This window comes from Ovis canadensis, chromosome 26 (assembly GCF_042477335.2).
Source record: "Ovis canadensis isolate MfBH-ARS-UI-01 breed Bighorn chromosome 26, ARS-UI_OviCan_v2, whole genome shotgun sequence".
NCBI classification, from domain to species: domain Eukaryota; kingdom Metazoa; phylum Chordata; class Mammalia; order Artiodactyla; family Bovidae; genus Ovis; species Ovis canadensis.
This window is the reverse complement of record NC_091270.1, coordinates 46,573,672-46,601,353: the sequence shown is the minus strand read 5'-3', so window position 1 is coordinate 46,601,353 and position 27,682 is coordinate 46,573,672. Positions and strand designations below refer to the sequence as shown.

The following is a 27,682-nucleotide window of genomic DNA, read 5'->3' as shown; positions in this document are numbered from 1 at the left end:
TGAGCTATTCAGCAAATAGTCATGTTTGTTTTTGGCGGATTTCATATGCCAGAAGAGGAACTGCGAATAGCCAAGTCTGGGGAGGATGGGGTGGATGTTGGGTTTGGGAAGAGTGGGAAGCGGAAGTTGCTCTGATTCTTTTCAAATGTAAACACAATGGAGGCAAAGAAAGGTCTTTTAAAATTCTTTTGAAAATAGATTGACAATGTCACTCACTGTCCCCTGGAAGTCTAATCTTGGATGAAAGAGTAAATACATTCACGGCTATAGGCCTCACCTACCAATGGGCTGAGGCAGGAGATGGCGCTGTAATAGAAACCTGCCGTAGTCCTTTCAGTGCTAGACACAGCAAGTTCTAAGGAAATGCACCTCCCTCTACCCCTCTGCTTTCTATCCTCTCTATCCACTCCGGGCCTTTGGGCTGGTCTTACCATAAACCACCACTGTGGCTGACAGGCTCCTCCTCTTGGCTACGATGTTGGCCGCCATGCAAGTGTAATTCCCGGAGTCTGAGAGCCGCGCCTGCCGGATGATGAGGTTGTGGTCCGCCCTGGTGTCGATGTGCTCATCTTGTTCAGAGTCTATGGGCTCCTCATTTTTCAGCCATTCCACCTATCGGAAGTCAGGAATGTTTACAAGTCATTAAACACACACACACACACACACATAAACACACATACAAACTTTCCTGGAATCAGAAAATGAGTGGTTAGAGCATATGGGAGAGAGATGTACGTAACACAAAGAATGGCAACACGAATGCTATCTTTTTAATCTTTATTCCATACACCATCCTTTTCATTCATTTGGTATATTCAGGACATGAATACTCCAGTTAATAAACTGGAGGTGGGAAAAGAATATAAGCATCCTATTGACTTTGACCTATTTTCTAAAAATGCAATAAAAGACTGTAATTAGGTCATTTCATTATATTTCATCAGGTTACAACTCTGATGATGAGGATACTCCAATAACTAGCCCAAAATGGAGATCAGAAAAAGCAACACATATAGGTAGAGCTTGGACTCTGTGCAGAGAGGGTATTATGTTGTCAGACAAGGTTTGAAGCTCATATTTTTTGCGTTTAAGCAACAACAACATAGATTTGGGTAATCAGAAACACAGAAATGAAACTCAGATCTCAGTGTTCCCCGGTTTCAGGGATATGTTTATTTGGTGATCATTTATGTTACTCCTTTAGTGATTTAACAGATGTTTAGGTCAGATCAGATACCCGACTCATTTAAGCCCCAGCCTCCCTTCCAAAGGACCTCACTTTTCACATCCTCTGAGTATAGACTAGTCCCATCTCTGGTTTGTTTCCTCTGGCTTGCTCCTAGAGTGTCTATTTCTCTCTTTCCAGTTCCACCTTAAACCTATCCTTGGCCAAAAGTACTCTTTCCCTGGACACTTGAGGAAGCCACATATGGGACCTTCTGCTCCCTGGATCTTCATCCTCCCAGAAGCTGGGGCACACCGTCCCTACATCCCCTAATTCATCAAGCAGACCAAGCTTCCCCAATCCAGCTGCCTGCCTTCCCCATGCTGCCTTCTGCTTCTACATCTAAACAACATCTCCACTCTCTTGTGCCATCTTGGTAGCACCATACACAGCTCCTGTTTGACAAGAACCATTTAGCTCTAGTTTTCATTATATGTTATACACAGGAATTTAACAGACACATCAAAACTGTAATTTAACCAAGAAAGCAGTCACTACACCAAAAAGACCTCACACATAAATACATGCATCTGGGTTCTTTTCACGTACCCTGCCCACTGCTAACACAGATAATTGAAAGCTGGCTTTGGAAGATGTCTCATTTCATCTCTAAATGTAAACAATTATAATTTATTGCCAATAATCAAGTGACACCTGTTAGCAATTTGGTTTAATAAATATTTTTGGCTCCCATTAAAAGGGATTTATTTACCAGAAGAAAACCTATACTGATACTTTAATATTTATCCCAAGAACCATCCCAAGAATGAGCGTATAGAATACCAAAAGTCATCAGTCAATCCAAAATCAGTCCTAGATGAGGAGTTTTAGAAAAGAAAACGATGCCAAAATAGCCAAGAGAGATCTGAGAACTGCTTTAAAACATGTACAAGAGCTAAAAAAGCAACATGGTGCAGGACCATGAAGTAAGGAGGCAAGCTAGCTTCAACCCCAGCAGCTCCTCAAGGCATCACCATGTGCCAGCCTTGGGTATAAAAACTAATGATGTCCAAAAGCACTGCTCTGTTTAACGAAGCAGGGCAGTGGAGCCAATTTTAAAACAATCTGACCACCAGCCCATTACAAAATATCCTCCACTCCCCAGTAACACTGCATATGTTCCAGCCATTCATTCATTCAAGTATAAATATTCCAACATTTACTGAACATCAGAGGTCATCCTGAGAGTTGAATAAAGTGACATAAACAAAACCAGCATAACCTTTTCTTTCATGGACCTTACAGTTAATGGGTAAGGTGGAAACAAGTAAATCTAGGAACTTCCCTGGTGGTCCAGTGGCTAAGACTCTGTGCTCCCAACACAGGGGGCCTGGGTTCAATCCCTGGTCAGGGAAGATCCCACATCATGTGGCTAAAAAAATCCCGCATGCTGCAACTAAGACCCAGAACAGCCGAAGAAATAAATTTATAAGAAAAGAAGTAAATCCACATTGCCACCAGAAAGTAAGAGTTGTCGGCAATATCTGTGATAAAACATTTATTTTTGTTAAGCCAACTGGATTGGGTTTTTTAAACCACCATCACTGCTGTGTCACTGGAGAGAACAAATCGGTCAGCTTAAAGTGGGTCTGGGGAACTCTGGTTCTACTCCACTCTCCTCCTGGTTCAGAAATTCTGAGTGCAAACTGTTTGGTTTTCTGATTGTTAATTTCCGACCCTTGCCATTTCTAGCGCCTACAAAGCCCTTCCCTCCTGTCTCCACCTGAAGTCATCTTCTTTTTCCATCCTTCCCCCTGCAAACACCTGGTCAGGAAGTTGGGAAAGTCTGACCATGGTCCATAAGTAAATCATTTCTAGTGAGGAAATGACCCTAGGGACAGTGGCCCTCGAAACAGAAACCAAAGTAGGCCCAGCACCTGGAAATCAAAGAAAGCTTTCCAAAGCAAATCTGGGCCCAGAGGAAATTAAAACCACAATCATTACCAGAGGTCTGGTTCCAAATTAAAAACTTATATAAAATACCTCACGCACAAAATAAAGCGGTCAACACATGAGGAAAATATTTGCCACAGATTTGATGTATAAAATGGTAATAATCTGAGGATCTGAGGGTTATGATCTGAATCACTCATGCTCTCGTATCAGTTGATGATAAAATGTCATCCAAAATAAGACGGAAAAAACACACACTAATTAAACAACTCAATAAATATTCTATACCACTAAAAAAAAAGGTGAACAACAATATAATGACATTATTCCTACCCAAAGAACGAAGATGAAAATGACACAGATGTACACAGGGACACACACACATACGGTATTTCTTTAATTGAACTTACAGAGTACCAGGCATTTCTGCTATTGCTGCTCTGTGATTATCTCCTTTCTGGAAGACACTAATAGCCTCTTAACTGTGGTCTGTCTGTTGCTTCCATTCCTGCCTCCATAGTGGATTCTCCATGGAGGGATTAGGTCATATCCTTTTCTGGGTCCAAATTGTTCTACAGCTTTGAACTCCACTAAGAACAAAACTGCACATCCTTACCGTGGCTAAGAAAGTCCTTCTTGGTCTGCCCCCTAGTTAATTTCCCATCTTAGATTCCCCAAGTAACCTCTGTGCACTCTACTCCAGCCCTACTGGACTCCTTCCTGTTCTAGAAAACTCAAAGCAAGTTCCTACCTCAGGGCCTTAACACCTGCTGCTTCCTCTGCCCGGAAGGCCTCGCCTGCGAGTGTCCCTAAGGCTCAACCCCACCTTTCATTCAGGTCTCTAATCAAATTCTGCCTCCTTAGAGAGGTCTTGCCTGACAACCCTTCTCTAATATAGGAGCAAAGTCCCCTCATTCCTTGTGTTCTGCTTTAATTTTCTTCCTAATATTATCTCCATCTAACAGGCTTAAAGATAGTAAGCCTTTTGTTCTTGTAATTGTGATCTCAAGAATTCGCCAAAGAAGATTATTGGGGCTACAAACAAGGATTTAAACACAATAAACTATTTTTAGTTGCAAAAAAGAAAGAAAGAGAAAAAACAGTATGGCAGAGCTCTATTTAAATAAATGATTCAATAATTCAATTTAATATTGTATAGCACTAAAGGTCATGATTTCAACTAGTGAAAATACTAAAAGTGCTCATAATGCATGAAACAGTCAAACTACAAAACTGTGTGTTTAGTGCAATCATAAATTTGTAAAAACAACAAAAAAAGAAATCACAAACATACATATTCTTCAAAAATGATTGGAAGAAAATGCAATATGCTGCGGAGGTTTTGAAAAAAGACTTGGGGCGGCTGTTTTTTCTTTTTCTTCCTGGTGGTTAACTGTGGCGCATAAAGGAAAAGGTCTTTATTAATCTGAAAAACAACTACATTAGCTTATAAAAGTCTTTTACTTACATAGCACAGTAGTACTCAAATTTATATTTAGCCATAGACTGCTTCCTCCAATTAAAGCTTATCTGATCATATGGTATATGATATATGATCATATATATATATCTATCTTATGATATCACTTACATGTAGAAATTTTTAAAAAAGATACAAATGAACTTTATATACAAAACAGAAATAGACTCACAGACATAGAAAACAAACTTAGGGTTACCAAAGGGGAAAGGGGGGAATGGACAAATTAGGAGTTTGGGAATAACAGATACACACACGCTATATATATCTGTATCTTTCTATCTATATATATATATATAATAAATAGTTCATGGGGTCACAAAGAGTCAGACATGACTGGGGACTTAAAAAAAAAAATCAAACCTGTATACCACAGGGGACTATACTCTATATTGTATAATAATAACCTATGTGGGAAAAGAATCTGAAAAACAATATGTGTGTGTTTATGCAGAGCCTGCATGCCTAGAGCCTACGTTCTGCAATGAGAGAAGCTGCCGCAGTAATTGTAGCCATCCCTGCGCAGCAAGTAAAGAGTAGCCCCTGCCCGCCACAACCAGAGAAGGCCTGCACACGGCAATGAAAACCCCAGCATGACCAAAAAAAAAATTAATAAATTAAAAAAAAGCCAGACCGCATGGAGATGTTCAGCACACCTGTACCATAAATTATAAGTTGACCCTTGCCATACAATCTACCCTCATCCACCCACATGTACTGTGAACATTTACAATGGTCTGCTACTTCGTTTCCCCAGAACACAGCTTGAAAACCAAAAAAATATATATAGGACAAATGAGGTACCTTAGGATATATACATTCCAGCATAATTGGTGTTTACAGTGTCATGACTGAGGTCCATCAATCCAATTATGTCTACAAACAATGGGCACGTTACTGCCACTAACTGCAGGGCTGTTTTTTATTCGTACACTAATCGTTTATCCATTTAACCAATGGCAGAATCTTTATGAGAAAATCAGTCTGGTATTTTCTGGGCTTATAAAAGTGACGAATTGCTCTTGGATTTATGCTTTTGTCACTTAGAGAAATGTTAAAACATTTTTGATGAGCTAAGTGCTCCTAATGCAGAATAGTTTAATAAATAAGATAATAGAAAAAAATAAAAAAGCATTTCCTACAGCAGCAGTTGCAAACTCGAATGTTCCTGGGGGCCAGGGAAGTAACATAAATTACCGAAGAGGCGCTGGGTGCAAGACATCCACGCACGTTGTTTGCATATTAAAGACAAGGGCCTATTCCTCATTCCCTCGAAGAGATGAGCTCACTCTCATTTTTCTTAAAGCATGTTATCATTTTTCTGTCTCCTTTTGTTTTTTTCCCACTTTAGATAGAGACATGAGTATTTTAAAAAATTAACAATGATAGTGCAATGAAAAATGACTGTGAACTCATTTTTGCTTTAAAATCTTTTTTGCTTTCAATGCATCACAGCGATCTTCACATTTATGCAGTACATAGCTTCAGTGTCAGGATGTATGGGGACCCGGTGCTGCTGGTGACAAAATGCAGATTCCAAGACTTGTGCGGTTCCGACTACGGTGACCAGTGTAACCAGTTGTTCAGCTGCTAAGCTGTGTCTGACTCTTTGCAACCCCACGGACTATAGCACGCCAGGCCTCCCGGTCCCTCAACCATCTCCTAGAGCTTGCCCAAGTTCATGTCCACTGAGTTGGTGATGCCATCCAACCATTTCATCCTCTGTTGCCCTCTTCTCTTGCTTTAAATCTTTCCCAGCATCAGGTCTTTTCCCATGAGTCAGCTCTTCACATCAGGTGGTCAAAATATTGGAGCTTCAGCATCAGTCCTTCCGATGAGTCTTCAGGGTCAATTTCCTTTAAGATTGATTGGTCTGATCTCCTTGCTATCCACGTAACCAGATCTTCCATCTTGCTTGAGAAGCCAGGGCTGTGTATTTTAATGGACTATTTCTTAATTCTAACATAATGACTCACACATTACGAAGTATATTGTGAGGATCAAACAATACACATCCATAAACCGCATGGAAATGCACTCTTCATTCTCTCGTTTCCAGATACCATAACAGAAGAGCTGCCTGACCTCTTGGGAGCGCCACCGCAATGAAGACTTCACTGAATTTAACTCCTCTCAGTGAGTCAGCTTCCCCCATCATTCAAGAATGCTCTGGTTCATATGTATCATGGGCCACTGTCAATGCTTTCTCATAGAAATGACTGCCAATCATCTAAGACTTTTTGAACTTATATACAGTATTCTACAAGCATCATGAGGGCATGAGTATTAAATTCAGAAATTATTTTACAAGCAGTTGCCAACAAAGCCCTAATTAAGCTCTTAACAAAAGCAATACACATTTTCAAATTAGCTGTATGGAATCAATACATTGACCACCCTGAGGCTAATGGACATTTTTTTTTTTAAATCACTGATCCAAATGATCTCATGCTAACAGATCAGCTCTTTGACAGAAAGACTTAACATTCTGGAAGGTGCAAGGCATTCACATCTTCAGAGACAAAATTTTTTTTTTCTTCTTATTTAGCTTAGATGGATAATCCCAGTTAGGAGTGTGTGAAGAAACCAGTTATTTAGAGGTAATGAGCTTATGGATTTGCAGGACACATGAGTTCATTAACATAGTGTTATGTGCAGATGGCCTGCAGTTTGTAAATTTTTCTAGTTTATAAACAAATCTGGATAAACAGACCTTCAAAGACACTTAAGATTTCATGCCAGACAGCGAGTTCCTGATCCGTCATACTGGTTAACTGGGGAGAGAAGGGATGTAACTGACAACCCTATAAATTTCTGCAACAATAGGCAGCATAGTGTAATTGAACGGGGAGGCTGCCTCCTTTGGAAGAGGGATGGATCGATGCTTCATGGGTGATCAGCTTATCTGAGAGCTGGGTCACATTTGAAAATGTTTGCATGAGTCTTGACATTTCGCCTCTTCTGACCTTTTGTCAGATATCCTGTATATTTATACAGATAAACTTTACACCTAAAGGTTTATTTCCATCAGAAAGCATGTCAGATTGTAATGCTCCTGTTCTTGTTCTTAATATTCCATAAGAGCAGGAGAAGGTGAGTGCTGTTATTAATCATCTAAAAGTGTAAAATCTAGACTAGAAAGAGAAAGGCACTTTAACAGGCTAGCTCTCTTCCCATGCAGGATCCCAAGCCTGTTGTCCTTTGAATCCTAGATAGCATCATCCTGGAACTCTCTCTTCCTTCACATCCCATAGAAAATGCCAATGAGGGCTATGAGTTGGTATCATCCACCAAGTGTTCTTATCCCCTCAGCTTCCCTGGTGGCTCAGATAGTAAAGAATCTGCCTACAATGCAGGAGACCCAGGTTTGATCCCTCAGTTGGGAAGATTCCCTGGAGAAGGGAATGGCTTACCCACTCTGGAATTCTTGCTGGGAGAACTCTATGCACAGAGGAGCCTGGTGGGTTACAGTCTATGGGGTTGCAAAGAGTTGGATACAACTGAACGATGAACACGTTCACTTTTGCCAAGTGTTCTTATCCCCCCAGTTCCAGTCCTCTTGAGATTTGCTAGAGGAAATGTAAAATTGAGCTGTTCTTAAAGATGTAATCTCAGATTTCTGATTTTAGAAGCTTCTCAATTCATCTACTTGTTGCCTAGGGGTCATCTTAAGTGGCAAGTTCCTTAAGAACAAAAACAATATTTTAAATCTTCCTATAACTTGCATACAACCTTATTTTGAGGATATTCAATAGCATCTGTTGAATAAAGCTTTTAGTCTGAATTAACATAAATGCAAGTTTAGAGACTGGTGTGATTATACATACACACATACAACTTCAAACTGCATTTCAGGGATTGGGCCAAGGAAGGGGATATTATTTTTTGCTTTAAATCCCAGAATGGAGTCTAGATATGAAATGGAAGAGAGACATTTTGAGTGTAGTTGTTCTTAAATATATTCTGGGAACCACTAATATTTCATAATGGCTCCATAGGGTCTCATATTGAATTTCATGTATTTGCTCAAGGTATGAGTTATATAAGAGTAATAAATGGTTTTTCTCCCCACTACAACTAAGGATGGCTTAGGAAGGCAACCTTGTCTGACAGACAGCTCACTAGTGGCTATGAGAGGTCCAGCCAGGGAAACACTGGAAAGTCACAGTCATTCGCAGTGTGGGCATTCCCTATATAACCTCCCAAACTTTTTGGTAAGTTGCCATCTTACCAAATAACAAGCATGATTGGATTTTTGTGAGAAAATGAGAAGGCTGGAGCATGTATTCCAGTTACAGGTGGGGGTAAACGGATATGGCACCCAAGGACACAGGGGTGGAGAGGAGGGGGCCAGGCAGAGGTAAAGAAGGATTCCAGAGGACCCTGGGGGAGGCCTTGACTTCCACACCTAGCATACTGGTCAACCACTACATTTCTCATTAAGTCACATCATGAATTTTGATCAAATGAATATTTCCCAGTCTAAAACAATGAGACCTAGCATTTCTTGTATATTCTGTTCCAAGTGGGCTTCCCAGGTGATGCAAGTGTTAAAGAACTTGCCTGCCAATACAAGAGACATAAACAGATATGGGTTTGATTCCTGGGTTGGGAAGAGCCCCTGGAGGAGGGCATGGCAACCCACTCCAGTAATTTTGCCTAGAGAATCCCATAGACAGATGAGCCTGGCGGGGTACAGTCCATGGGGTCACAAAGAGTCAGACACGACTGAAGCAACTTCACACACACACACACACCAAATACTCCTTTAAACCCTGTACGTAAGTTCATTAATTTCACTCTTAAAATGTGTCTATGAGGTGGACTCCATTTTTACCATCTCCATTTTGCAAATAACAAGGATGTTAAGTACTTTGCCCAAATATATATATATACACGCACACACATATATATATAATTTTTTTAATGGTAGAACCAGAATTTAAATCTAAGTTTTGACTTCAAATCTTGCTTTTAATCACTGTATTTAGTTATCCATCTTATTTTCCAGATTTGAGTGGAATGATCCCATGCTATTTGCAAAATTACATTGAAATACAGTGGATTGACACCACTGAAGATAATTTTGAAAACATATTTGGGGATTTTATGATCATCCCTAAGGACAGGGGTATGCAAAAGATATCTTCACAAAAGCAACACTGTTAAATACATATATTGTCTTCCAGACGGTTGATTTAAAGGCCAGCTCTTATTTGAATGCACACATTCTGGTTATATTAACATGTCAAGATGTTCAGAATGTAGCCAGCACTATTTTAACATATAAAACTTATTCAAACTTAATATTTGTCCCTATATAGCTATTCAGAACTTAGGGTAGTCCTCTCCCAGTTATCTGGTGTTTGGTTTTGCTTTGGGGCAATGGGCAGAAATGCATGAAAATAGTCCATGAAATCTTTGTGATAATAGCCTGCAGTCTTAAAATACTTCAGAAGGCCAATGTTGGGTGACTTACAGGAAATAAATAATTAGGAAATTAACTTATAATATTTAGCAAATAGCTTTCCTAAGAAAAGGGATAGGTGTTTCAGGTCTTTTATTTGGTTGGGCACGGATGCAATTGTGAAGCTAAGGCAGCTGTCTTGTGACCATGAAGAGAAGACAAAGGAACTCACAGAGGTGATGGTCACTGTCTTTATGCTCAAAAGCAAACACTGCTAGCCAATACTTTATCTCATTTGATCCTCATGACAGTCCCAAGGCAGGCAGAAAATATCTTATTCTTCCCATTTTACAGACTACAGGATTCACCTAAAGCAACAAACTTGGAAAATGGTTCAACTAGAAGTTGTAGCTTTCAAAGCAGCTTCCTGCCACAAAACATCAGCCATTTTTCTTGTCTTGCTGATCACATGAAGGCTGGCTCCTTAACATTTCCCGTGATCCGGCTTGGCATTCTAAAGGAAGTCTTAACTGGGACGTAACTATTACCATAGGTGACATGCCTCTCCTCAGAACGGAGCCAATTACCTTCTCATCCCAGTTTAGGCCATCACTCCTTTTGCTGCTTTCAGATTAGATGTCACCTGTCCTCTCCTCTCTCCTCGAGGCTATTTCCTTCAAGTTATTTATAACAGTACTCTCGTGTTTCCCCTTTTTGTCTTCCTTTTCTTTCCAGGCTGGATAGATTGACTTTAAAGCCTCCTACTCTGCACTTTCTGCCATTTAGCTCCACTTATCTGATTATGCATCACAAAAGGAAGTAGAAATCCAGCTTAATTGTGAAGTGAGAGAAACCTAATGATCGAAGACAGAATCACGCTCACGGATGCTGAATGAAACGACAGACAAGAGCTCCTCTGTAGAAGCCTGAATTCTGATGAGAGAATGTTAGGTTCTGACGCTCTGTGTCTCTAGTCAGATCAGTGTTGTCCTTTAACTTCCTGTTTCAGTTATGAAAGTCAAGTGCAGCCTCATGTTATTTTTTTCAAAATTCATTTTGACAGGTAAATGGTCTCTGGGAAAGTAAACACCCTGATCAACTGTTTATTGAAACTGTAACACTGTCATGAGTGAGAAATGAGACATGTTTACATTAATGTAAAGCATTTACAGGAATGATGATCAGAGGGAAAAGACAACACTGAACAGATGAAGCATAAAAACGAGAATGGGAAGAGATGTGCAATCAAAAGATGATTCATAAAGGAGGTGTGTGCTACCATTAGCTTTTCAGCTATGCTCTCCCTCGTGGAATGGATCTTGTTCGTTGCTAATTCTACATTTGCTCTCTCTCACCTGCTAGGGGAAAAGGAATTCTGGTTTTGAACCTTTGATATAGCAATACCTTGGAGATGCTTCCAAAGCTTCTTAAGCTTTGAAAACTGCATTGGCTATCTGAATGAGCGACCTATAACATAGTATCATTTGCCTGTTCATTTTAAAGGATTATTTTAGGATGGGAAGAACTCTTTAACACGATTACAAAGAGTTGGCCTTCAGGAACTCTCCTGGTGGTCCAGTGGTTAGGAATCCACCTGCCAATGCAGGGGACACAGGTTGGATTCCTGGTCTGGGAAGATCCCACATGTCATGCGTGCCACACCTACTGAAAACCTGCTTGCCTACAGCCCATGGTCTGCAACAAGAAAAGCCACCACAATGAGAAGCACGTGTGCCTGAACACGCACCACAACTAAGGAAAGTTCACACGCAGCAACAAAGACTCAAAACAGCCATTAAAATAAAAACAAAAAAGACCAACAAAGAGTTGGCTTTCAGAGAGACTCAAAACAGTCTCTGCATTCACATTTCCTTCCATACCAATTTCTGGTATGTACATCAGGTTTTAAAGTGGTGGTGAGGGGATGTTAATTAACAGTTCCCCTTTTCTGTTCCTTACTACCAGGTACTGTATACTCAAGTGCTGAGAAAATAGTCATCTTAGTAAGGATTAAAGCATTAAAGACTCAAAGCGTTCACATCATCACTGGTTTTAAAAGCTGGTATCAGAGTTGCATACGGTTTGGAAATGCATACACAGGTCACTGACACAAACAGACACAGACCACTGGAGAAACCAGATCTGTTCAGAATAAAAATATTTCCATCAGCCACATTGAAAGGCTAATCATGTAATGATCTACAAAGGAAATGCAGGGACAGATATGGATGAGCTGAGCTTCCATATATTGGGTGGCCGAGAATGAATTAGCATAATCATAAATTTGTTCCAATTACAGAAGGCAATTATCAGAGCCCAGCTTACAGCATTATCAAAATGAAATCAGCTAAGTGCATCTACGGCCCAGGTAGATGCCACTGAGTTAACGGTGCTTAAAAAAAAAAAAAAAAAAAAAGCTCTCTGCTTATTCATCTTTCATTCCTTTGATGACTGTACACTCCATCTAAGTCTCCTTTTACCTGACAGACACAAAGCCACCGTGAAAGAGGAAAAAATACACGCAGTACCAAGAAAAAGTCATGCTCAGTATAATAACTCAAGTGCAAAATAGCCAAATTCAAACTCTGAAGTCTTTTTTTTTTTTCCATTTTTTATTTTTATTTTTATTTTTATTTTTTTAAATTTTAAAATCTTTAATTCTTACATGCATTCCCAAACATGAACCCCCCTCCCACCTCCCTCCCCAGAACATCTTTCTGGGTCATCCCCATGCACCAGCCCCAAGCATGCTGCATCCTGCGTCAGACATAGACTGGCGATTCAATTCACATGATAGTATACATGTTAGAATGTCATTCTCCCAAATCATCCCACCCTCTCCCTCTCCCTCTGAGTCCAAAAGTCCGTTATACACATCTGTGTCTCTTTCCCTGTCTTGCATACAGGGTCGTCATTGCCATCTTCCTAAATTCCATATATATGTGTTAGTATACTGTATTGGTGTTTTTCTTTCTGGCTTACTTCACTCTGTATAATCGGCTCCAGTTTCATCCATCTCATCAGAACTGATTCAAATGAATTCTTTTTAACGGCTGAGTAATACTCCATTGTGTATATGTACCACAGCTTTCTTATCCATTCATCTGCTGATGGACATCTAGGTTGTTTCCATGTCCTGGCTATTATAAACAGTGCTGCGATGAACATTGGGGTACATGTGTCTCTTTCAATTCTGGTTTCCTCGGTGTGTATGCCCAGAAGTGGGATTGCTGGGTCATAAGGTAGTTCTATTTGCAATTTTTTAAGGAATCTCCACACTGTTCTCCATAGTGGCTGTACTAGTTTGCATTCCCACCAACAGTTTTGTATGGATAATTTCTCTAGATCAGTGGTTCAGACAGTGCTTTCCCATTGTAGACAGTGATTAACATCAGCTCTTGTGTTCTCTCCAAAATATTGATTAGGAATAAAACAGTGAGTACTCCTGTCATTACCTGCTTCAAACAAAAGTTCTTTGTGCCCAAATGTAATGCCCTTCTTTTGCAAACGTAACCCCACTGCCATTCCTATTGTTTTCATGTTGCTTTTCTGTTATTAATAGAACCTGCTGCCTGGTTGGAGAAGGCAACGGCACCCCACTCCAGTACTCTTGCCTGGAAAATCCCATGGGTGGAGGAGCCTGGTAGGCTTCAGTCCATGGGGTCGCGAAGAGTCAGACACGACTGACGCGACTTAGCAGCAGCAGCAGCAGCTGCCTGGTTAACCATTGCCAACCTGGAAAGAGGGCAGGAGAGTCAGATATACTTTGTATAGAAAGCAATGAATTTATTCTCCAAATGTTTGTGCTGAAAAGGCAGTTCAACGTAATGAGTTAAGATTATACTTGTATACAATACAATGTCCCCAGCAGCTAGGAAAGCAGATGTTAAAGAGGAATATTACTCAGCTATAAAAAAGAATGAAATAATGCCATGTGCGGCAACATGAACAGATCTAGAGATTATTATACTAAGAGAAGTCGGTCAGATAAAAACATCGTATGGTATAACTTATTTGCAAAATCTAAAAAAAGAAAGAAAAAAAAAGAAAAAAAATGAATTATTTGTAAAAGAGAATGAACTATTTGTAGACAAGAACATACAGACATAGAAAAACAAGCTGTAGTAACCAAAGGTAAAAGGGAGGGCTTGTGGCTGTTTAGTTGCTAAGTCACATCCAACTCTTGTGACCCCATAGACTGCAGCCCAACAGGCTCCTCTGTCTGTGGGATTTCCCGGGCAAAAATACTGGACTGGGTTGCCATTCCCTTTTCCAGGGAATCTTCCCGACTCAGGGAATGTACCGGGTCTCCTGCATTGCAGGCAGATTCCTTACTATCTGTGTCACCGAGAAAGCCCATGCTAATACCAAATTCTTAATTTACCCCTTCCTACCCCTCCTTTTGGGCTTCCGTGGTGACTCAGGGCTATAGAATCTACCTGCCAACACAGGGGTTTGAACCTTGGGTTGGGAAGATCCCCTGGAAAAGGGAGGACACCCACTCCTGTATTCTTGCCTATAGAATTCCATAGACAGAGGAGCCTGGCAGGCTATAGTCCATGGGGTTGCAAAGGGTCGGACATAACTGAACAACTAACACTTTCACCTCGGGGGATTAACAGATATGCACTACTATATATAAATTAAACAACAAGGACCAACTCTTTGCAGTCCCATGGACTGGAGCACACCAGGCTCCTCTGTGCATGGAATTCTCCAGCCAAGAGTACTGGAGTGGGTTTCTGTTTCCTTCACTAGGGGATCTTCCTGACCCACGGATCGAACCCGGGTCTCCTGCACTGCAGGCAGACACTTTACCATCTGAGCTACCTGGGAAGCCCACTGTATAGCACAGGGAATTATCTTCAGTATCTTGCAATAACCTGTAATGGAAAAGAATCTGAAAAGATTATATATGCATAAGTGAACCACTTTCCAGTACACCTGAAACTAACGCAACATTGTAAATCAACTGTACTTTAAAAAAGAAAAAGAGATACTCAAGAGATGGCAGCTTAGTAAGAAAGATGAAGGATTTATAGTGTAACTAACTGCATTGGGTTTTACTTTGCATACAACAATAAGGCCCAGTGGAACTGAAACAGGGGAAGAAGAGAAGATAAGAGAGATTAACATATTTATACTGATGGTCTGCTATGCGTCAGATGCTATTTTAGGTTCTTTCACATCTTAAACCACTTGGTAAAGTGGACATTGTTAACTATGTCTTTACAGTTAAGAAAATACCAGCAGGAAAGAACTGAATTAACATTTGACCATGCTCAAGATTCTGCCACCTTAAGTAAGCAAACAATATGCTTCCTCTCTTTGCTTCACAGGAATCTCTCTTGAATTTTTTAGCAATTAGTCACCCCTCATCATTACCTTTCAGTCTGACTTCCACCCCATCAACTCACTGAAATGACTCTTGCTGATTTCACTGATGTTCCCCGTATTGCTACACTTAGTGCAAACTGTTTTGTATTCTTCCTTGTCCTTCAGGGGTAGGAAGAGTCATTTTTGGATTGTCTCTTCCATGGGTTCTGATGATACCACCTGTTCTGTCTTTGCAGTCCTCTGGCCACTTGTGCTCTTTTTCGTTGCCTTCTTCTCTATCCAAACATGAAGCATATACTTCCTGGGGCCCCAAGAACATTCCCAAATTATGTTCAGTTCAGAGACCCGACCTATAGTCTCATACTTGGCCATCTACTTTGCACCTACCTTTGTAAGTTTCATAGGTGCTTTTCAAGCTCAACAGATGGAATTAGCTTTCAAATTTTTTCATTACAGAAGGATAGATTTCCTTACCTGACTGACCTAAAATATCTGAATCTCACCATCTGAAGATACGGGTTCACTGAAAAAGATTTGATGGCAGGTGACATAACAGCACCATTAAAAGTAAATTAAATTTAAAAATAAGACTTGATATAATGTACCAATACTTTGCCCTTCTGATGTGAAGAACTGACTCATTGGAAATGACCCTGATGCTGGGAAAGATTGAAGGCAGGAGGAGAAGGGGACGACAGAGGATGAGATGGTTGGATGGCATCTCCGACTCGATGGACATGAGTTTGAGTAAGCTCTGGGAGATAGTGATGGACAGGGAAACCTGGTGTGCTGCAGTCCATGGGGTCACAAAGAGTCAGACATGACTGAGTGACTGAACTGAACTGATATGATGTACAGAATATGTAGGATCGGGGTGGGGGGGGTGGGCAGGGAAAGCAAGGAGCAGAAAGATCACTATGTGGTTGCGACCAGAACCCTGAGGAGAGGCTGGGATGGGATGAACTGGAAAGTTATAATGGGTATACAAGCATACCTTGGAGATACTGTGGGTTTGGCTGCAGACCACCTCAGTAAAGCAAATTTCACAATAAAGTGAGTCACACAAGTTTTTTGGTTTCCCAGTGAATCTAAAAGTTAACATTATACTGTGGACTGTTAAGTGTGCAACAGCATTATGTCCAAGAAAACAATACACACAGCTTAGTTAAAAGATATTTTATTGCTAAAAAATAATAACCATTATATGACCAACAGGATTGCCACTAACATTCAATTTGCAAAAAAACCCACAACCCATTATCTGCAATTAGGTGAAGCTCAATAAAATGAGGTATGTCTGTACAATAAAGAGTCTTAACAATAAGTTAAATGGTAACATAGAATGAATAGAAATTTGTGGTTGATTTAAGATTTAACCTAGACAGCATATTAGAAAACAGAGACATTACTTTGCCAACCAACAGAGGCCCGTCTAGTCAAAGCTATGGTTTTTCCAGTGGTCGTGTATGGATGTGGGAGTTGGACTGTGAAGAAAGCTGAGCACTGAAGAATTGATGCTTTTGAACTGTGGTGTTGGAGAAGACTCTTGAGAGTCCCTTGGACCTGCAAGGAGATCCAACCAGTCCATCCTAAAGGAAATCAGTCCTGAATATTAATCATAAGGACTGATGCTGAAGCTGAAACTCCAATACTTTGCCCACCTGATACAAAGAACTGACTCATTGGAAAAGACCCTGATGCTTGGAAAGATTGAAGGTGGGAGAAGAAGGGGGTGACATAGGATGAGATGGTTGGATGGCATCACCAATTCAGTGGACATGAACTTGGGTAAACTCAGGGAGACAGTGAAGGACAGGAAAGTCGGTGTGCTGCAGTCCATGGGTCGAAAAGAGTCGGACACAACTGAGCAATTGAACTGACTGACTATGGTTTAAAGAGAGGACAATCAAAATTCGGCACACATATATCTGACTTATATAAGGGACAGAGAGAACACCCAGTGAAAGGACATTTTCGGATGCTGCACTGATATTGGCTGACTGAACCTCCCCTGAGCGCCTGATATAAAAAGAGTAGTCTGAAATCAAAAGAGCAAAAGAGAAAGAAAAACCAAATAAGGATGGCAATGGAAAAATAGGCTAAGTACTCGAATAATTAATTCAATGATGTCTTTAGTCATATTCTCAGCTGGTGGCTCAGCTGGTAAAGAATCTGCCTGCAATGTGGGAGACCTGGGCTCGACCCCTGGGTTGGGAAGATCTCCTGGAGAAAGGAATGGCTACCCACTCTACTGGCCTGGAGAATTCCATGAACTATTCCATGGGGTTGCAAAGTGTCAAACATGACTGAGCAACTTTCAATCACAGTCACATGATGTACGTAAGGCATTGAAATAAACATTCAACCCAGATCTCTGTTCAGTGCCACACTTACATAGTCAACACCTTTTGGGGCATGTTTATTCCACAGTCTTAGAATAATTTGTATCCAAGGTAATAGGTATATATAAAACATGCAGGAAGTAAGATAGGGGATAAAAGAGTTTAAGATAAATGCTGAAGAAAAGTAGCAGGAAAGGAAAAAAGAAGCTGCAGAAACACACTGCTGACATTGAGGCAGGAGAGAAACCAGTACGTGTCATGGAAGTCAAGAAAGAAAAATATTTAAGAACTTAAAAATTACCACTGGAGTAAAAGGCAAGTATAAGTCAAGACCCAGGCTCCATATCAACATGAAGTTCCTTCTAGAGCATGCTAATTAAAGGACTCCACTCTTTGTTATTTGAAATGCAAATAATAATAAGAAACCTACAATGTCCTCCTCTGTTCATTTTCCATGATATTCACTGAAACTTCTCCAAAGTCAGTGAGCCACTTGAAAAATAAAGTGGTATCTCTGACTGACTCCTTACAGCAAAACAACTTCAGGGATATAAAATGTTAAAAGCACAGTAAGCACAGCCACAGAAATACCATAAGAAAGCATGGGATAATATTTTTGTAATTTTAGAGTGGAGAAGGATTTTTGCATTGTACAAGAGCTGAAACCATAAAGATTGACTATTAAAATGTAGAAGTTCTATATAGCAAAAAATGTCATACACAGGATAAATATGAAAAATGTTTGTAACATATGACAAAATATTATTATCCTAAGATCAAGGGAGATACTAAATACATTTTGCAACTTTTGTACAGTGTGATGCCAACCCAATAAAAATACAAGCTGGTTAGTATGCGCTACCAGAATGTAATGAATAAATAACAGTCTGATTTTTAATATATGAAGATCATGCTAAAATCAGTGGGAAACAAGCATTCCAACAGAAAATGAGGTAAGTACTCAAGCAGATTATTTAGAGGAGAAAAATACAAATAGCTAATATACAAAAAAATTTTCAACTGTTCTAATAAGGGAGAAATACCAACAACCTCAGATATGCAGATGACAGCACTCTAATGGCAGAAAGTGAAGAGGAAGTAAAGAGCCTCTTGATGAGAGTGAAAGAGAGGAGTGAAAAGGCTGGTTTAAAACCCAACCTCAAAAACTAATATCATGGCATCTGGTCCCATTACTTCATTACAAATAGATGAAGGAAAAAGTGGAAACGGTGACAGATTTTATTTTCTTGGGTTCTAAAATAACTGTGGATGGTAAATGCAGCCATAAAATTAAAACATGTTTACCTCTTGGAAGAAAAGCTATGACAAACTTAGACAATGCATTAAAAAGCAGAGACATCACTTTGCTGACAAAGGTCCATATAGTCAAAGATATAATGTTTTTCCAGTAGTCATGTACAGATGTGAGAACTGGATCTTAAAGAAGGCTGAATGCCAAAGAATTGGTGCTTTCAAACTGTGGTGCTGGAGAAGACTCTTGAGAGTCCCTTGGACAGCAAGGAGATCAAATCCATCAATCCTAAAGTAAGTCAACCCGGAATATTCATTGGAAGGACTGATGCTGAAGCTCTAATACTCTGGACATCTGATGTGAAGAGCTGACTCATTGGAAAAGACCCTGATGTTGGGAAGGACTGAGGGCAAGAGCAGAAGGAGACAACAAACAATGAGATAGGTGCAGGGCATCTCCAGCCACTGACATGAGTTTGAGCAAACGCTGAGAGTTAGTGAAGGACAGGAAAGCCCGGCGTGCTGCAGTTTGTGGGGTTGCAAAGTCAGACGTGACTTAGCGACTGAACAACAACAAATAATAAATATGAAAGTGAGATATTAGCCTATTACACTGGCAAATACTGAAATTATATACGGTTGGCAAAAGTGTAAAGAAATAGATGTTTTCAGTGACTTTAGGTTATAGAATAAATTAGTACAATTAGTATATCCCTTTTGCAGGACAATGTTATAATTTTTACCTAACCTGAAAATATTGATATCATCTAATATAAATTCCCACTGGTTGCAACTGAAGAGGGCTTCCTGGATGGCTCAGCAGGTAAAGAATCCACCTGCAATGCAGAACACATGGGTTTGATCCCTGGGTCAGGATGATGCTCTGGGGGAGGAAATGGCAACGTACTCTAGAATTCCTGTCTGAAAATCCCATGGACAGAGGAACTTGGTAGACTACGGTCCAAAGGGTCACAAAGAGTTGGACATGACTGAGTGACTGAGCATGCATGCAATTGAATAATTATCACTAAAAATCCAGAGATAGTGTGCTAAGATGTTAATTTCAGCCTCGTATATAATGAAGAGACTAAAAACAACCATAATTTTCATTAACATCAATTATGCACATTACTTGATAGAATACTATGCAACCATCAAAAAGAATGGTAAATTTATTTCTTAATAAAATGGCAAATATCTCCATGATATATTACTGTTAAAAGTAGATCATAAAACCATATTTGTATTATCTCTATATTCAAAGACACATAACTCTCTGGAAGGCAGTTCACCAACTGTTGTTGGGGTAGTAGAATTTTCAGTGATCAAGGTTTTCTTTAGAGATTCCTAGATTGATTTAATTTTCAGTATGAGCTACTTCCCAAATATATCTGGCCATCTCCTTTAAAAGGACAGCTGTACTTCCTGATTTCTTTTTGGTTTGTTGGGTTAATCTGACTAGTTCTGGCCAATGCATTGTTAGTGGAAGTGACTTCTCGGATTCAGGCCTGAGTATTTAATTTCCTGCATTAAGACACTCTTGTCTTTTCTCTTTCTACCTCTGCCATAACAGCTTACAAGTTTTTGGAGAATGGCTATTCCATCAACCTTGGAACTGCAGTAAGAGTGTCCATAAAGATATAAATATTAAATAAATATTAATTAATGTCCAGCTGACATGTGATGGACATGTAATATGAGTGATAAACACATCTTTGTTGCTTTAAAGCCACTGAGATTTCCAGGTTGCTTGTTATTTTATCGTAACTAGTTTACCCTATTTTTTACCATCTATATTATGTTTTTAAGCAAGAGAAAACTATTTTCATTGAACAAACAAATATATGTTCCCAAAAGGTTTCTAATACTCTTAGTCTCTAAGATATGAAACAAATTGTCTTAAATGGCATCTTTCTTTTCCAAAAACTAATATATTAACAAGAAAAACAATCTGTTTCTAGATGGCTAGAAGACTAAGTGACTGTCCCATGTCGTATTTTATCTTCACAGCTATCCTTACCTAGCTGTTTTAGACAACTTCATGACTTCTGCATAATCTTACACTGTGCAGATCATGGATAATGAGTCACTGTGTTAAAATCTGAAGCTCTAAATTCATGGAGGGACATTTAAATGAAATTATATTACTTTCACATGTCATACTTAACTTCAGTTGACTATACAACTTCATTAAAAGAACTGAGTTTTTCATTTGTTTTTATTTTTTAAAGAACATAAATAGTTTCATGGATTACAAACATTCTAAGGGGAATCTAAAAAGAAGTGACTTTGTACATCTAACATTTTCTCATTTGGGGAGGGTGTTTACGTTTCTCATTTTAATCAGCCTGGTCAATTAAATTGGACAGTTTCCTATTTGTTTTCTATTTGGTTTCTCCTCCTTGTCTTTGCATTCTGGTTTTTATGAACTAGCTCAAAACTGCTGTTTGGGCTTCACAACACTACAGGGAATGTTTAAAAAATAAACTAAATTGCTTCATGACTTTTTTTCAAACTCGCTGAAAATGAGATTTTTCAACAGCTTTTACTCCATAACCTCCTCCTCCCTTTTTAATTTAAATTTTGGTCCTGAAATGAGCTTACAATATTCCATTAATATCACTAGGGGAGACACTTGTTTCCTGCACAATGCAGAGATTAGTCTGCAGTTCACTCTGCTTCTGCCCTTCATGGTTCTATCACTTTACAATGCCTGTATATAGTATATTTAGCAGTTTATTTGCATTAACAAATCCACCTTTCCATATTACTCACTGCTTTGTGGACATATATTTACAAAAAATTTAAATTACCCTGCAAGCCTTAGTGTACCATAAACTGTTGTTGGGAAAGAGGTGGTGATTTTAGGTTCATCTCAGAACACTTTCTCCAAGTGTTCTGTCAATTATCTTAACACAATCAACAAAGGAAAGTCATGATCAAAACTGTCAAAAGATAAAAAGTACATTTTCTTGGGAATTAAATATTTGATTATTTTGGAAAAAATAAATGCACATATGTGTATCTTAAATGGGTATATACCCCATTAAAAATCAGCTGTAAATTGGTACAGTCACTATGAAAAACAGTAGGGAGGGTCCTCAAAAAGCTAGAAATAGTTGCCATATGATACAGCAATCTCACTCCTGAGCATACATCCAGACAACTCTATAATTCAAAAAGATACATGCATCTCTATATTCACAACAACACTATGTACAATAGCCAAGACACGGAAACAACCAAAATGTCCATCAACAGATAAATGGATAAAAAGGACATATAGTACATGTCTATAATGGAGTACTGCATGCTAAGTCACTTCAGTTGTGTCCAACTCTTTGCAACCCTATGGATTGTAGCCTGCCAGGCTGCTCTGTCCATGAGATTCTCTAGGCAGCAATACTAGAGTGGGTTGCCATGCTCTCCTCCAGGGGATCTCCCCAACCCAGGGACTGAACCCTGGTTTCTTATGTCTCCTGCATTGGCAGATGGGTTCTTTATCACTAGTGCCACCTGGGAAACTCACAATGGAATATTACTCAGCCATAAAAAAGAATAACATAATGCCTTTTACAATAACATGGATGGACGTAGAGATTATCATACTAAGTGAAGTCAGACAGAGAAAGACAAATATCATATATCACTTATATGGGGAATCTAAAATATGGCACAAATGAACATATTTATGAAACAAAAACAGACTCATAGACACAGAGCACAGGCTTGTGGTTGTCAAGGGGGAGGAGGGAAGTGGAGGGGTGGAGTGGGATTATCAGATGACACTATTATACACAGAATGGATAAACCAACAAGGTCCTACTGTATAGCACAAGGAATACTGTTCAGTATTCTGTGATAAGCCATAATGGAAAAGAAAATGAAAAAATGTATATATATATACACACACACACACACAACTGAATCACATTGCTATATAACAGCAATTAACTCGACACTGTAAATCAACTATGCTACTGCTGCTACTAAGTCGCTTCAGTTGTGTCCGACTCTGTGCAACCCCATAGACGGCAGCCCACCAGGCTCCCCCGTTCCTGGGATTTTCCAGGCAAGAACACTAGAGTGGGTGGCCATTTCCTTCTCCAAAGCATGAAAGTGAAAAGTGAAAGTAGTCGCTCAGTTGTGTCCGACTCTTTGCGACCCCATGACTGCAGCCCACCAAGCTCCTCCATCCATGGGATTTTCCAGGCTAGAGTACTGGAGTGGGGTGCCATCACCTTACTTCAATAAAATAAATTTTTTAAAAATCAGCTGAATGTTAGCTGCAGAAGACCAGTAGTCTTATGGATGGTAAAAGCTTACATTGTACTTTCTCCACCTATAATTCAAAATTCTATAATCTACATAAGAATTTTTAAGAATCACTTCTGCATAGTACTTATTATTATGTCAGCATAGAGTTAATGCCCTATTCTTCTGTAAAATGAGAAAGAACAGTACCTTCTTTTCTCTACCTCACGGGGATTTGGGGAGGCTAAACATGAATCTGAATGGAAGGATTTTTGTGGAAGAGTAAAGCAATACATTAATGTAATGTGGTAGCAGATCCTGGGGCTTCCTAAGTGGTACTCCTGCCAATGCAGGAGATGTGGGTTCAACCCCTGGGTTGGGAAGATCCCCTGGAGGAGGAAATGACACCCCACTCCAGTATTCTTGCCTGGAAAATTCCATGGGCAGAGGAGCCTTGCAGGCTACATACAGTCCATGGGGTCACAAAGAGCTGGACACGACTCAACACTGACAGCACGGACTGGTAGCCGATTCTAGAAACACATCATTTCACGTGGTTTCACTTACAAGGCAGAGTCAACAGTTCAAAAAGATGAGATCAGAACACCGGCAGCTTACACGTGGGTTCTGCATGCCAGTCAGAGTTTGGTCTCCACCCTGAAGGCACTAAGTTGACACCGACAGACGTTTTTTTCCCCCAATTTTTGCCTTTAATTTTAAATTTTATTGGAATATGGCTGCTTTGCAATGCTGTGTTTTCAGGTATGAAGTGATTCAGTTATACACATACATATACTAATTCTTTTTCAGATTCTTTTCTCTTATAGGTTATCACAGAATGCTGAGTAGAGTTAGTTCCCTATGCTATAGGTCCTTGCTGGTTACCTATTTTGCATATAATAGTGTATATACGTTCATCCCAACCTCCTGATTTAACCCTTCCTACTACTGCCATGCTTTCCCTCTGGTAACTATAAGGTTTTTGATTTTTTATTATCTGTAAGTCTGTTTCTGTTTTGAAATAAATTCATTTGTATCCTTTTTTAAAAATTCCATTCCACATATGAGGGATACCATATGATATTTGTCTTTGCTTCATTTACTATGATCATCTTTACATCTGTCTATATTACTGTGAATGGCATTATTTCCTTCTTTTTTACGGCTGAGTGATGGATTTTAACGAAAGGAATGTTGCTGAAGAAAAATCATTCCTGCATCCACGTGGACGGTGTCTGGTGACACTGGGGATTAGAAAGCCGTTACTCCAGTAAGATAGAAAGATAGAAAGTCATTACTCCACGCAGGGGGGAAATGATGAGAAATGATGAATAAGGCAGTGAAGTAAAGATAGAGAAGACATAAATCAGAATGGATAGAATTGATAAGTAGCAATATTTGAAAAATGAGAGGGAGGGTGAATGAAGGAATGGAAGAAACACGCGTAACTCACAAGTTCCCAGCTTGGGCAACTGGTACCCTTAACTAGGACAAGGGGCCCCACAGTTTCAAATTCAAATACCTGTTTTGTACATGTTATCCGTAAGGTGCTGTGGGATGCTTTCAAGAACTGACCATTGACTTAAGCAACTGGACTTACCCAGCGAAACAGACATCGTCAAAACACGCAGCCACCAGTGTCTCTGGTTTGAGGATAAAGTACATTTTTATATTAGGTACTGTAGAGTCCTCATCAATGAAAATAAGGTTTGTTTTTAGACTTAAGTTTGGTGGTGATCATTTAATAGGTCAGAACTATCAAATACCTACAATTCTTGAGCGAAGATACACTGCATCCAGAATATCAGCATGCTTGAAGAAAACAATCTATCAATCTCTGAGTGCAAGATAAAACTGGAACCAGCTTCATATAAAAAAAGGTCAGCAGCTGGCTGATAGTCACATGTCATTTTTTTAGAGCCTGTTCTTTTCCATTTATAAATCAACATCTTGTTTTAAAATTGGTAGAAGGTTCCTTGTGTGTGTGTGAAGTCGCTCAGTTGTGTCTGACTCTTTGTGACCCCGTGGACTGTAGCCCACCAGGCTCCTCCATCCATGGGATTCTCCAGGCAAGAATACTGGAGTGGGTTTCCCTTTCCTTCTCCAGGGGATCTTCCCGACCCAAGGATCGAAACCAGGTCTCCTGCATTGCAGGCAGACACTTTAACCTCTGAGCCACCAGGGAAGGTTCTTTACCCTTTATTTTTCAGCCCACTACTTCTCACTTGCATTTTCTAACATAAGTAGGACACAGCTGAATAAAACAACAACCTTTTTTACTCACCTTACAAAGTGCATAGTACCTGAGACAGAAATGAGGCTATTCTGTTTGAGAATAATTATCATCAAATTCTTTCCTCCAGTGTGAAAACATCCTCTCTCTCCCTGTCTCTGTCTTTCTGTCTCTCCCCAACATCTACAAAAATCGCCCTCATTTCTACACACCACCCTCCTCATCCGAGTGAGGTGACATGCCAGCATCACTAGACAGACTAGCAGATGAGATTCCTTAAAGGGCTGCCTTTCTCATTTGCCTGTGGATTTTTAGCTTGTCATGAATTCTCATTTTATTGTACCTTTAGGCCAAATGGCCCAAACCATCAAATATGCTATAGCTACCACTGCAATCAATAGTGTCAATCTGTCTAGTGTTTAAGACCGGCAATAATGCAAGCTGACTGGATCTGTCTTTAGACTACAATGAGTTGGAAAAAGGACAGAATGGTGAGGGTTTGGCCAGGAGGTGCTAAAAAGATCATTTTCTGCTGGGATCTGGGCTGTCTAAAGATGAGGAATGTGTCAGCTGTTTTTCCTGCCCCCCTGAGCTCCGAATCGGCACACATCTAGTAGCTCAAGTCCATTTATTCATTGATGTATCTATACACGCTGGTTGGTAATAAGTAAATCCCCATAATGACGCCCTAAAGGAAATGCATGGTAATAGTCTCTCCCCTTCCAGCAAACCTGTGACTGCAGATTGACCGTTGATGATTTCTTTTCCTTTTCAGAGAGGCTCATTTTTAGCTTGGATTTGCTTGTGTAAAAATGTGAGCAGGGGTGTGACAGATTTACGGAGAGCGGGCTTGGTGTGACCGGCTCTGGGTTCTGCATGTCTGTCCATTCCCCACCTCAGGATCCCGGAGCTATACGACCCTTTCCTTTCCCCTGGAAGTATTTATTTTGCTTTAAAGCAAGACTCCTGTTTTACAAGCTCGTATTTCTTACACAAATCACAGGCGGGGTGGAGTTGTTCCCTCTCGCATCCTCACATACATCTGCTACCCCCATCGACCTTGGCATCCCCATCAACTGTAGCATCACCAGGGGGCATCGTCTGCTCTATGAACTACCACAGCTTCAGTAAAGCGCAGGCCCTGCCTTAACTCCATCTGGCTAGCCTACAGATGGGGCTGCTGGAACACATCTTATTACAGAGCCAGATTTCACTTAACTCAGTGTAAACTTCAGGGCACAGGTTGGTTTTTTTCCCCCCCTAAGCTAGGGTTTTGTCCCCTTTTGGCTCTGCTAAAACCAACCAATACAAGAAAACACGCCTCTTAGGCAGTTCATACAGAGACAAAGTGCTGGAATTGACACAGGTTTATGAGACTCCTCAGGCCTGGCAGCAGAGAATGTGTTCCGCAGCCCATTGTCCTTTTCCCTAGGAGAAGATAATGCTGGCAGAATAAAGCTAGGTCCTCAGCCAGGGAGAATGGGGAAAGCAGAAAGTACCTGCAACTGGAAATGAGTGAATGCCCCTCCCCCTTGGGTAGGACAGCATCAGGTTTCATTGGTGGGAGACACTCAGGCGCCCCAGGACAGAACCTACTAGAACGAGAGAATCATCAACAAAATACAGACATTGCTTTGATTGTTTGCGTATGAAATTATTTGCATGCCCCTTGGGACTGAGGGTGGTTGTAGGCCAGTAGTCACTGTGGTAAGACAGGAACAGGGAAGCGGAGTCAAGCTCCACTCTGGGCTGATGGGCAGAAAGTGCCCTGTGTGTCTTGTGGACTGGCCAGGGCTCCTCAGATTTCCCCAACAGGGCAGAGATCTGCTTCTAATTTTTTTTTTTTTCTTTTCCAGTATGGTTTATCACAGGATATTGAATATAGTTGTCTGTGCTCTACCTTGTGGGATCTTGTTGTTTATCCACTCTCTATAGAAAAGCTCACACCTGCTAATCCCAACCGCCCACTCCATCCCTCCCTCACCCCCTGCCCCCTTGGCAACCACCAGCTTGTCCTGCATGTCCGTGATTTTGTTTCTGTTTCACAGATAGGTTCATTTGTGTTATATTTTATTTTATTTTTTTATTTTTTATTTTTTTAAATTTTAGTTTTTATTTTTTAAATTTTAAAATCTTTAATTCTTACATGCATTCCCAAACATGAACCCCCCCTCCCACATCCCTCCCCATAACATCTTTCTGGGTCAAATGATATCATATTGCACTTGTTTTTCTCTTTCTGACTTATATGATAATCTCT

The 27,682-nt window shown here is 40.1% G+C and overlaps 1 protein-coding gene and 1 non-coding gene across 2 annotated transcripts in view; one reads left to right on the top strand and one right to left on the bottom strand.

The window, feature by feature from the left end:
- UNC5D (unc-5 netrin receptor D) overlaps nt 1-27,682 on the bottom strand; it is a 647,189-nt gene that overhangs the window by 123,428 nt on the left and 496,079 nt on the right. The window contains exon 5 of the mRNA XM_069572893.1: nt 432-612. Coding sequence (XP_069428994.1) covers nt 432-612 — 181 coding nt within the window. The remainder of the gene's footprint in view (nt 1-431; nt 613-27,682) is intronic.
- TRNAG-CCC (transfer RNA glycine (anticodon CCC)) lies at nt 2,508-2,580 on the top strand. The gene has a single exon. It is a non-coding gene; the product is annotated as a tRNA-Gly (tRNA).